The sequence below is a fragment of the Chrysemys picta genome, chromosome 2 (genome assembly GCF_011386835.1).
Source record: "Chrysemys picta bellii isolate R12L10 chromosome 2, ASM1138683v2, whole genome shotgun sequence".
Lineage (NCBI taxonomy): Eukaryota > Metazoa > Chordata > Testudines > Emydidae > Chrysemys > Chrysemys picta.
In genome coordinates this window covers 103853856-103866028 of record NC_088792.1, presented here as the reverse complement: position 1 = coordinate 103866028, position 12173 = coordinate 103853856, and the positions used below count along the sequence as shown (strand labels likewise).

General features: G+C 43.6%; 1 protein-coding gene across 2 annotated transcripts in view; it reads right to left on the bottom strand.

Annotated features, from left to right (window-relative positions):
• Positions 1-12173, bottom strand: part of ADCY1 (adenylate cyclase 1) — a 216570-nt gene that overhangs the window by 131810 nt on the left and 72587 nt on the right. For both annotated transcript variants that reach the window (XR_006172716.2, XM_005300390.5), the window contains exon 2: positions 10921-11070. Coding sequence is in view for 1 of the 2 variants with exons in the window: in XM_005300390.5 (XP_005300447.2) it covers positions 10921-11070 (150 nt within the window). In the remaining variant the exon portion in view is untranslated. The remainder of the gene's footprint in view (positions 1-10920; positions 11071-12173) is intronic.

Genomic DNA, 12173 nt, shown 5'->3' with positions numbered 1-12173 from the left:
GTCTTCTACTGCTGAAATAAGAACAACAGTCTAACCACACATTCATAAGTATGTACTGTTTTGCACAGTGGTTTGTTAGTCTCCCCCCCACCCCCGAGGCAACTAACTGAAACACACTACAAATGCTTTGTTGACTTGAAACTGTCTCCCTGTATTTCCATCCTACAAAGAACCCAGCTCACATCCATGAACGCGTGAGAATGCACGCACAAGTTTACATTAGAAAACAGTGCTTTAGACTTAAAAGCCAACCTTGACAAAATGCCTTCTCAAGTATCTGCTTTCTCATTTAACTTCAGTGTCATATGTTCTGACTTTCTAGAGTTCTGATTATGATTATTTACAAGGTATTATCTACTGAAAGCAATATGGTAGCCTAGCCTTAACTATGTAACAACAAGCTTTATAGCCTGGATCCACAAAGGTACTTAGGTATTTAAGTACTGTTTGTAGGTGCCATTGAGATCCACAAAACTCCCACCTGGCTACCATCTAACCCTGTAGACACCTAATCACTGGGTGATGGGATATTCCTCAATCTCACCTATTGAAGTTGTTCCACTTTAATCAAATAATTGAATAATTAAATATTAATTGGGCCAAGGAACAAGTGAGAATGACTCTATAGCCCAGTAGTTAGGGTATTCATCTGGGAGGTGGAGGATCCCTGTTCAAATCCCTTCTCCATATCAGGCAGAGGGGGACTTGAACTGGTGGTTTCCCACATTCCAGGTGAGTGCTGTAACCACTGGGCTAAATGTTATAAGGAAGGGCATCCTCCTCCCCCCTCCACTTTGTGCATTTAGGTGGCCTCTGAGCATGTCCACTGGATCGGATCCCACATGCAACGTAGGCAGAGAAGCATCTATCTTCCCCTGGTTTGTGGATCACTAGAAGACACAGGTACCTCCCTACAGCATGGACTTGGGTGCCTAGCTCCATGAGGGGCTCCCCTCTCATCAGCATCTTTTATTGGCTAGCTTAGGCGGCTCCCCACCTAGCGTGCTGGCTTTATGGATCACATTCTAAGGCACCTATCTCTCGCTGTTCACTGTATAGGAGCCTAGATGCCGGATTCAGACTTTGTGAATCACAGCGTTGTTCCTGTGGCTTTCTAGGTTTCTAAGTTAAACCCTTTGCGCATCTGGCACCATGTGTTTGTGTCTTTATCCTTACTCCCTTATCCTCTTTCATGGAAAACAATGAGGTATCAAACAGGCAAAAACAAAACCACCACCACCACCAGAGGCAACACATGGCGTTACATGCCCCCCTAGATTTCTTGAGCCGCTTCCAGGGCCAGTTCCAGCTTTTTTGCCGCCCCAAGCAGTGAAGAAAAAAAAGAAAAGAAAAACCCGATTGCGCTGCCGACGAAGTGCCAAGGAAGAGAGGGAGTGAAGGACCTGCCGCCAAATTGCCACCGAAGATCCGGACGTGCTGCCCCAATAATAGACGGAGTGCTGCCCCTTTCTATTGGACGCCCCAGGCACCTGTTTCATTCGCTGGTGCCTGGAGCCAGCCCTGGCAGCTTCTCGCTGGGAAGCCCAGCAGGAGGCAGCCACTCCCCCGGTGGCAGCACTCACCATGTGTCCATGCAGTGTTGGGAGAGAAACTCCTGGGGGAATTCTGCGCCACTACGTACGCACAGAATTCATGTGCCATGCAGAATTTTTCTTCTCAGCAGAAAACAGATTCTGCTGAGAAGTGCAGCAGTTACACCTTTCACTCTACAGGGGCCACTGTGGCATCAGAACAGAGAGCAGCTGCTCCTAGGCAGGAGCAGCCCCAGCTGTGGATAGGGAAGAGAAGAGGCTGTGTTCCTCACAGTGCCCTGCCTGTGGGGCCAGGTCAGGAGGCCTGGGATATAGAGGCACATGGGGCTGCTGTGTGGTCACAAATTGGGATTCAGAAGGGCTAATGGGGGGGACAGACTGGGGCTGAATGGGATGGGGCTGCAGGGACAAATGGGGATGGAGAGGGACATGGCTGAGTGGGGGTGCAGGGCCACATAGGGGAGGGAGGCTGGGTGAATGGGGATGCAGTGACACTGGGGATAGGGGCAGATGTGCCTGACTGAATGAGAGAGGCTACGGGTCAGCCCGGTCTGCATGGGGAAGGCTCCCTAACAATCCCCCTTCACCCCCTCCCTCCCAAAAAACCCTGTTCCATACTTCTCCCATCCACACCCAACAACCCTCCAAGTTCACATCCAGGCTCCTTCCCAGCAATTACTTCCTTCTCCCTCAGCTCCTCCATTACCTCTGATTCCCCCAAGCCTTTGCACTGCTTCTGAGGGGTCTGGAAAATACGTTTCTGTATTGTCGTTTAAATGAATTATTACACAAAGTTCTATATTAATACGTCTAGTAAGGAACCTATTTGTCAAAAAACATTTCCTGACTCTTTTTTATTCCTGAATCATACTTGCTGACAGCTATTTTGAAATAAATTACTAAAATAATTGAAACTGGCGTGATTATATTGCGTCATTTTGAAAAATAAAATATGCAACATTTTGCAGAATTTTAAGATATTCTGCGCAGAATTTTAAATTTTTTGGCACAGAATTCCACCAGGAGTAGAGGGAGGAAGCAGCAGGGTGGTTGGCTGAAGCCTGAGCTCCTCCCCACTGTTACATGGGGCTCCTTCTCCTTCCCTGCTGCTGAAATCCCAGCACTTCCCACTGCCTGCTTTGCAGACCGCCTGCTGAACTGAGTCAGGGGGTATTTTCAAGATTGGGAACAGGAGCTGTGATGTGATGCTCAGTGCCAGGCCCCAGCCAGCCCAAGAGCTCCAGGGGTGAGTGAGGGGTCCTGTCTGGGGGGGACCCTGCTGCTGCCACTGGGGGAGCATTGAAACAGCAGAGGGCTCCTATGTGCCTATCAAGGAGAAGGTGATTTGGGGGTGTCATATTCCCTGCTCCAACAAAAAGTGACTGATAATTCTCCAACTTCTTGTTAACTGAGATGATCCAAACCCAAGCACCATCCCACCCCGGCGCCACCCACCGTGACGGCGCATGGGGGACTGTGCATCCCAACTGTGTTGCCCCTTTTGTTGGTCTTGTTTTGAACACTTGCTAAATTGATCGAGAATAGTTCAGGCCGGGAGGGTGGGCCACCACAGGACACAGAGCAGGAGGAGGTAGTTCCTAGTGTATGTTGACTACAGACATATCAAGTTTCAGGGGGGCGGTGGCAGAGGCAACACATGGGGCGCTCACATGCCCCTACAGAACCTTTCAATTGTGCTGCTTCCCCTCCTCCCCCGCCACTATCCACCGTTATGTGTTACTTCTGTACCACCACTGCAATCCTTTATATGTTTCATTGAGGGTTTTCTAAAAGAGAACACATTTGAAAGTTTCCAGGAACAATATTATGTTTATCACTGAATCCCCCGTAGCTGCTGAAGTTTCAACAGTTTTTAGAATGCTACAAAATGGAAATTTTTAATTTAACTGTTTTTGTTCATCTCTTCAACCTACAATGAGCAAGCGAAGGTTCCATTAGGATAATTAAGAGCTCATTTCATTTTAGTTGCCTTAAATATTTCGACACATCTATGAGAAAGATATACTGGAATGAGGAATAGTTCAAAACCTCTCTCCTACATTATATCAATTATTAATAACGAGAGCCTGCCCTGTGAAACTGGGAAGAAGTTAATAGAGACATTAGCTTAACTGAGACTTGTGCCTGGGAACCAGAGATCATGTACTGTATTTTATAGGCTTTAAAATCTGTTTACTTGGCATAGCTCTGAGACCTTGTGCCAGATAATGGAAATGGCTGAAAGCTGATTTTGTTGTTTAAATGTCAGTGTGCTATTGGGGTGGAATTAAACTGTAAGTGCAAGTGTTAAAGTGCCTGATACGACAGCAGGTATGAGTAATGTTCTTTTATGAATTTCTTAAGTTTTCTGTATTTTTAATATGATATAATGATTTTATAATTATTTTGTAATTTATAAAAAAATCTTAGAATGCAAGTACAATTACATTACAATTAAAATGTGTAGCTAATACAGTTTACAGACCTATACTCTACAAGATGCCTTAGGTGTGGTTTTTGTTTTGTTTTGCACTTCTAGATACCAATGCTACATGAAAACCCCACCTTCTGCTATTAGACACATTCAGCTAATTGAGACATTTCTCTGCCTACTAACAGGTCCCCAGTGATCACATTCTACTGTAAAATGAATGCGGGTACTAATTCAGCCACGTGCACCTTCCACTGCAGGTTGCAGAGAGGAACAAAATGGGGTAGGATAGCCAAACCTGCAGAGGGAGGGAGCATCAACCTAAGGCCCCACTCCTGCAAACACTTACACTCATGCTTAACTTTAGTACCGTGAGTAGCCTTAGGATTTACTTGGATTTCCCTGGTACTTAAAGTTAAGCATGTGAATAAGTGTTTGTAGGAGTGGGGCCTAAGGGATGGATTACACAGGAGTGGGGCCAAAGGGATCTTTGTAATTACTGCTGTGTTGACCAGCAATCACTCCCCCTCTACACTTTCTACTTTGGAAAGGGGAAGGGAGGCAAGGAGTAGGGCAATGTGGTGGACGCAGCCAACAGTCTGCCTGAGATGAAAATAAGATAAGCATTTAAATGGTCAACTGGAGTGGAGAATGGGGATGTTCAAACCTTTGGTGCTTGTTATTGTTTGGCGAGGGATTTTTTCCCCCCTGAAAGCCTGGGTTAGCAGGGCCTCTCAGCACATCAGTTTACAATGCAAGGGCTCTTTTCAAAACGGACAATGGTAAAACCCAACTTAAAATAAAAGAAACAGATTTTTCAGAAAACTGCAAGCTACAGCAAAAACTTCAGTGAGAGCCTGCAATTGTGAACATCATTTTCTCCTCTCCCTGATGCTAAGGAAGGGTGTTCTGTTTTCATGGACGCAGGGATTTTAAGGCCAGAAGGGACTATTAGGGTTATCTGTTCTGATATCCTGCATAAAATGGACCATAGAACCTCACCCAAGGATGCCTGCATCAAGTCCATAATTACTGGTTGATCCAGACTCAGAGTATAGCTTTTAGACATAGACACTGTTTTACTTTTTTGGAGGGAGGATTGTACTGTGTATGTCTCAGTGATATATTTAGGCTTCAATTCTGCACGGCCATGTATACAATGTTGCAATTATAAATTCAAGTCACAAAGCACTAAGAAGGACAGGAAGTGTCAGGGAAACCAATTATGCATTAACTAGAGCACAGCTGGCAAGTTACGCTTGCCTAACTGCAAGAGTAAGGCATAAGGGAAACAAAAAGCTCAGCACATACTACCATGATACAGAACATAGCCCAATCCTGCAAACACTTTTATATATGTACAGTTGTATGCACATGAATCATCCCCTTCCACTCAATAGGAACACTTACACATGTAAAGTTACACAGAGGTGTGTTCGCAGGATCTGGGTAAATGGGTACTTAAAGCCACCTTTCCTCAGACACACTCATACTCCATCTGTACCAAACCTCATTTTTTAATCCTGTTCACTTGCAAGTTGATTGGTTCATGCTCCTATTCCTTGCTGCCCAAAATAACATTATTAAGGGCCTGTCAACAGGACAAGTCATTGCACAGCACATCGGGTGTGACTCTACCATGCACCAGCTTGCCACACAATAGTGTCATCCCATGTCGACACTGCCACAGCGCATTGTAGCAGTGGCCATACGGGATGCTGTTACTGCCTAGCAAACTGGTGTTCTATAGATTCACACCCTGGTTTGCTGTACTGTAATCTGTGGTGTAGACACATCCGAAGAGTCAAACCTGGACCTCTCCACAGCAAAGTAGAGACTTAACCCGAGACCACTAGGTAGGGCTAGAAATCTTTTTTAATACAATAGTCTACATGAATTAAACACAAAGATGTAGTGGACACATGGAGGGGTTAAGAGGGATTATGTAGAGTGGTGGGAGATTGTCACTGAACTAGAGAAAAATCCTGAGCCCAACATGCCCTCATTGACATTAATGACAAAACCCTCTATGATATTGGGACTGTCCCTGTGACTCGGCAAAAAGTCAGACTTTTTCACCTTTTTGGTGAAAACAAAAAGGCACTTTCACAGGTTGTTAATGCTGCAGAAAGTACATCATTTGGCTGGTGGAAGTGATGACACTTTCACCCTGGATCAAACTCAGGAATATGTTGCCAATAAAAAACACATTGGCAAGTGAATACCCAATAAACAAGCACTGCTAATATCACACAACTCTAACATGGTGGGGGGGGGGTTAGTTGTGTCTTTACAATCTGCCCATGGTAAGGAACAGCAGGTAGCTGCCCCACCCCAAATGCAGACCAGGAAGGGAATTATTACTCACCAAGTCGCAATTCCCTCCCTGGTTCCCCCTTTGTTCTCTGCACTGGCCAAGATTCCACTCACTCCCCACCAACCTGCAATGGAGGGGAAGTAGCAGCTCCAGAAAGCTGCTCTTCCCGCTGTGCTGTGACTTCCAATGCAAGTAGCTAATGCAGTGTAGGGGAAGGGAGCTCCTTGCACAAGAGGCAGGTGACAATCCCCACCTAAATTAATCTTTTCCTGCTTTCTTGATTGTAGAGCAGAGAATATGGGTAAAACAGAGAGAGAAGAAAAATGCAGGTATTTTGGTTGCTTGCAATTACACATTCCGGGTCCAAACCCTACTCCTTTGGGAGTTTGGCCATTCATTTCAGTAGCAGCAGGATGGAGCTCACAATATTTACATTAAGAGGCTTGCTCTAGAAAGGATGGTATTGCTGCTGAGATTTATGAATAACAGGAGCAGCATGCTTTTCCCAAGAGGCTGATCACAGTTATTCTCTTATGCGCACAGTCTCTGTTGGCCCAGAGCCTTGGATTCAGTGGTTGCTTTTGAACCTTAGCCGCCCATCTGGCAGCATAATGAATGCATGCTGCCATGCCAATGAGATAATTTATCTGTCTTAACTGCACGCAGCAAAAAAGTTGTAAATGCTAAATTAATTTTTTTTAAATCACCCTGCTTCAAATGCCTTCTTGCATGCTCCTACTACAGGGGATGCTGACTTTCTGAACATGGTGTATACAAAAAAAGAGAGATCTTAGCTTTCCCCATTATAAACAGATTTACCACAATTACCATGTGTATCTGCTACTACAGATGTAGTAGCAGGAGGAAATCTCACAGAAGAGGAAATCCACAGAGGAGGAAATGTCCCTTGCAGGTAGATACAGCTGCAGCTCTGTCTTCACAAAGTCACCATTTTAAGTCTAAAAGATTGTGTGTGTTCAAAAGTCAACAGGGGTCTGTTTTTGCTGTTTCATTAATTACATGCATAGAAACATCAGGGAAAGGGTTTTAACATTTTGGTTTGAAATTCTTAATGTAAAAAGGCTACAGTATTTGGGTCAGGGCATTTACATTAGAACAAAATCGGATTAAAAGTATCAGTACTTTTCTTTTTTTACATGTAATATTTGTAATTCTCCAAATGAAGGTACCAGGATGCTTATACATGCCCAAGTAGTTCACTAATGTCATTTTATCCCCACCTCTCCACTTTTCAACAGCCCTAGAGTTCTCAGTGGAACTAAATCGCATGATAGGTAGGCCTCAGAGTGTTATCAACTGGAAACTTGGGCTACATTAGGCCATAATGGACTGATAAGAGTATGGTAGCTTGTAATCAGGTCTTGGTGGGGTTTTGGAGGGAGGGAGTTGGGGTTCCCCCCCCCCCACTGTTTTAAAAGTGTTGTTATTTAGTTTGTGTGGAAGTCACCAAAAGTTGTTTGAAGGTACTGTATATTGGTAAATGAGTGCTTTTCACCACTGCATACTGTACTGCATAAAGTGATTTCTGCCAATGTATTAAAGTGAAGAATGTAAGCTACTAAGTGTACTGGTGTATTTGCTTATTCAATTAGAAAAATGTTTATCACGTGTATCTTACTTTTAAAATTGTGCAAAGTGCCTCTCTTTTGTCTATTGTTTTTGGGGAGGTGTTTGCTTCTTTGATTTTTTACAGATAGTTATCAAAGACACACATAAAATAACTAGAGATGGGAAAATCAAACGGTGCTTTGGTTTGAGAACACAGAAATAGATTTTCAAAATGTGGTCTAGATTAAATTACTATAAGGTGGGTGGCACAAGTAGTTGAAAGACTGTACTCAAAGAGTTGTTATCAGTGGTTCACTATCAAACTGGGAGGCCGTATCTAGTGGGGTCTCACAGAGGCCATACTCCGCTATCCATAGATGTACCATGCGGTGTGTCCGGTACTATTCAATAGTTTCATTAATAACTTGGATAATGGAGTAAAGACTATGTTTATAAAACCTGTGGATGATCCCAAGCTCGGAGGGGTTGCTAGTACTTTGGAGAATAGGATTAGAATTGAAAACAGCTTTGCAAAAAAGGAAAATTGATCTGAAATCAATTAAATGAAATTCAATAAAAACGAGTGCAAGGTACTTCACTTAGGAAAGAACAATCAAATGCACAGCTACAAAATGGAGAATAACTGGCTAGATGGTAGTACTGCTGGAGGTTATAATGGACCACAAGTTGAATATGAGTCAACAAAGTGATGAATTTGCAAAAAGGCTGATATCATTCTGGGATGTATTAACAGCAGTGTCATATGTAAGAGATGAGAGGTAATTGTCCCACTCTACTCAGCAGTGGTAACACCTCAGCTGAAGTGCTGTGTCCAATTTTGGGCACCACACTTTAGGAAAGATGTGGACAAATTGGAGAGAGTTCAGAGGAGAAAAACAAAAATGACAAAAACGTTTAGAAACCCTGTCCTATGAGTAGTGCTCTACTAATTTCACGGCCATGAAAAATATGTCACAAACTGTGACATAAGCCCTTCCGTGAAATCCAATCTCTCCCTGCTGCTAGGAGTGCCCCAGCCACGGGGCTCCTGGCTCTGGCTGGGCTGTGGAGGGACAGGACTTGTCCAACCCCTGCACAACCGCTTTCAGTGGGAGCTCAGACCCACCTTCGGATGCCTTTCTCTGCTGCAGTATGCTCTGAGACTGGACAGCAGCCCCAGAGGTTCCTGCAGCTGGAGGAGGCTTCTGGAGGTGGGTCTGATCTTCCCCTGCTGCTAGGAGCGCCCCAGCCAGGGGGCTCCTAGCTCTGGCTGGGCTGGGGAGGAACAGGACTTGTCCACCCCTGCACAACCGCTCTTCGGGGGAGCTCAGACCACCTCCAGGAACCTCCTCCTGTTGCAGGAAGCTCCACGGTTGCTGCCTTCAGAGTCCAGCTTTGAAGGCAGCACAGAAGTGAGGGTGGCAATCCTGTGATCCCTCTACAACAGGTATGTGACCGCCCCATGATCCCCTTTTGGATCTGGACCCCCACAGTTACAAAACTATGACATTTCAGATTGAAACACCTGAAAACATGAAATTTACCAAATTTTCAAATCCTATGGCCGTGAAATTAGCCATAATGGACCGTGAATTTGGTAGGGCCCTACCTATCAAGAAAACACTAAAATAAAAAAATAAAAAAATGGATATGTTTAGTCCTAAGAAAAGAAGACTGACATAGGGCCTGATAACAAATCTTTAAATATGCTAAGGACTGTTATAAAAATGTTGGTGATCAGTTGTTCTCCATGTCCACTGAAAGAAGGACAAGAAGTAATTGGCTTAATCTTCAGCAAGAGAAATTTATGCTTGATATTAGCAAACACTTTAACTATAAGGGTAATTAAACTCTGGAATAGGCTTTCAAGGGAGGCTGTGGAATCCCCATCATTGGAAGTTTTTCAGAATGGGTTGGGGAAACATTTGTCAGGGATGGTCTAGGTGTACTTGATACTGCCTGAGCACAGGGGGATGGACTAGATGACCTTGGGGAAGGGATAGCTCAGTGGTTTGAGCATTGGCCTGCTAAACCCAGGGTTGTGAGTTCAATCCTTGAGGGGACCACTTAGGAATCTGGGGCAAAATGGGTACTTGGTCCTCCTAGTGAAGGCAGGGGGCTGGACTCTATGACCTTTCAAGGTCCCTTCCAGTTCTAGGAGATGGGATACCTCTTGAGGTCCCTTACAGCCCTACATTTCAATGATCTATGGTCCCTGTTTTGGACTGTGTTACAAAAAGAGATAGAAAATGATAGGGTTGGGGGAAGACCTGATTTTGGAAAATCTCACCAGAACCAAAGCTAAGAGCAAGTAGTGACTTGGATCCAAGTCCCATTTTACCCAACTACCCAAAGTTGTTTAAAAAAAAGGCCCTACATATTCATCATAGACTATGAACAGTATACCACAACGAAGACCTGATCCAAACTCCACTGAAGTCAATAGAAAGACTGATTGGGATTCAGCGGGATTTGGATCAGGCCTCAAGAGAGTGATAATGAGTTTTGCTGCAGTGATTTTCCTTATCATACCTTATTTCCGTGTCAGTGTGGAAGGCTAATTGCTGTAGTTTTAAATGAAATATACTAAAAACAGTACTATTTTTAAATGAGTGGAGGGATGGATTGTGGTTCAAACTGTTTGGCTGCAACACTGGAGTCTGTTCTCCCTGTAAACTGTGTTTTTACCATAATTCTCATTAATATTTACGGGAGGTGCAGACATACACCTAGGCGAAGAGAAATTTGTACAGGATGTCTAAAATCCACCTTACATTTCACATGCAAATAAAAATATGATTTCTATATTGTCTAAAATGTTACCTTTCTCCCCAGCCTAGAAATTTTCCACTTTAGTGCTTGAGCTAATGCTAACTATGTGGATGCTCCTGCATGTTATGTTTTTGTGGCAGATCAAGAGTAAAATGCAAAGCAGAGAAACTCCCCTGGCAATAAGGTAATTAAAGACCTTTCCTCATGAATTAGTCTCTCAACTTACAGTACATGTATCTATAATGATACCAAAGAAAGAAGAGCACTTTTAAACTGACCTGTTTTTCATTTTCATCCTCCAGCTTTAGCCTGTCTTCTATGCAGTTCCTGGCTTGAAGGAATGCCTTCCTCTGAGCCCTTTCCGTCAAAATCCTCACAAAGACCCCATACAAATTTACACTGACAAACAGGATAGCATTGGCCATGAGCTGTAAGGGAAGAAGAAGAAGAAGAGAAAAAAAAATTAATATACAGATTTTTTTCATATTACTACTCATGAATGAAAAAGTGACTATTTAAAATCTGGCCCTATAGACTACGTTGGTGAAACACTGTCCTATATTACAACAGTGTAGAAGCAATGATACCAGCAAGCATATATCACAGTCTACAACTTTTAATTTGCTAAAGGTAGCTTTTCTTAAGGTGACCAGTGGCTTATTATTATTTTTGTTCATCATTAGGTCTTTCATTAAGTCATTGGCAAATCTGTCTATGTATCAATATGACCCTTACCACCATCACCTCACAAATCAATAACAGATTTTAGCCTCATATCATCACTGTGAGGTAGGGAAGTATTATGCCCATTTTACAGATGGGGAACTGAGGCACAGAGAGATTAACTGGGTTGCTCACAATCACACAGGAAATCTGTGATTGAGCCAAGAATTGAACCCAGTTATCCTAAGTCCCTCTTCAGTAACTCAACCACTAGGCTGTCTGGCCTGCATCTATGCTGTTAGCAATCATATTGTGTGGTTTTGAACGTCTACTCTAGAGATCATTGACATAATGATCCTGCAGTGTGCTGAGTGCCTCCTATAACATGCTGAGTGCCTTCAAATCCCATTGACCTTAACGGGAGTTGAGGACACTCAGTATGTAGTAAGAGGCACTCAGCAGTATCAGTCCCTACCAAAATACTGAAGACAGGAGGAAATGGACTAGCTAGACAGTATACAAATTTCACATTGAAAACTGCACTTCTACCTACGAAAGAAGGGAAACAAAAATGTGTGTTAATCCAAAACAAGGCACTCTTGTGTGAAGTACAACCTTAGATTCATCCCATTAGGTCTTGAGCTGGATTAAGAAGTGAGGCCCTGCTCCAGAAAAACACTTAAGCATATCTGTAACTTTAAGGATATGAGTAATTCCATTCTACCCTAGTGAGAAACTTAAAGATGAACTGCAAAACACCACCACCACAGCTCCTACGGCTCCGTTTTCGTGTCTACCGGAGACCTCATTTTGCTACTGATTTCCTCCTTGGCTTTAAAACATTAAGTGCTGGCTTCCTTTTTCTTTG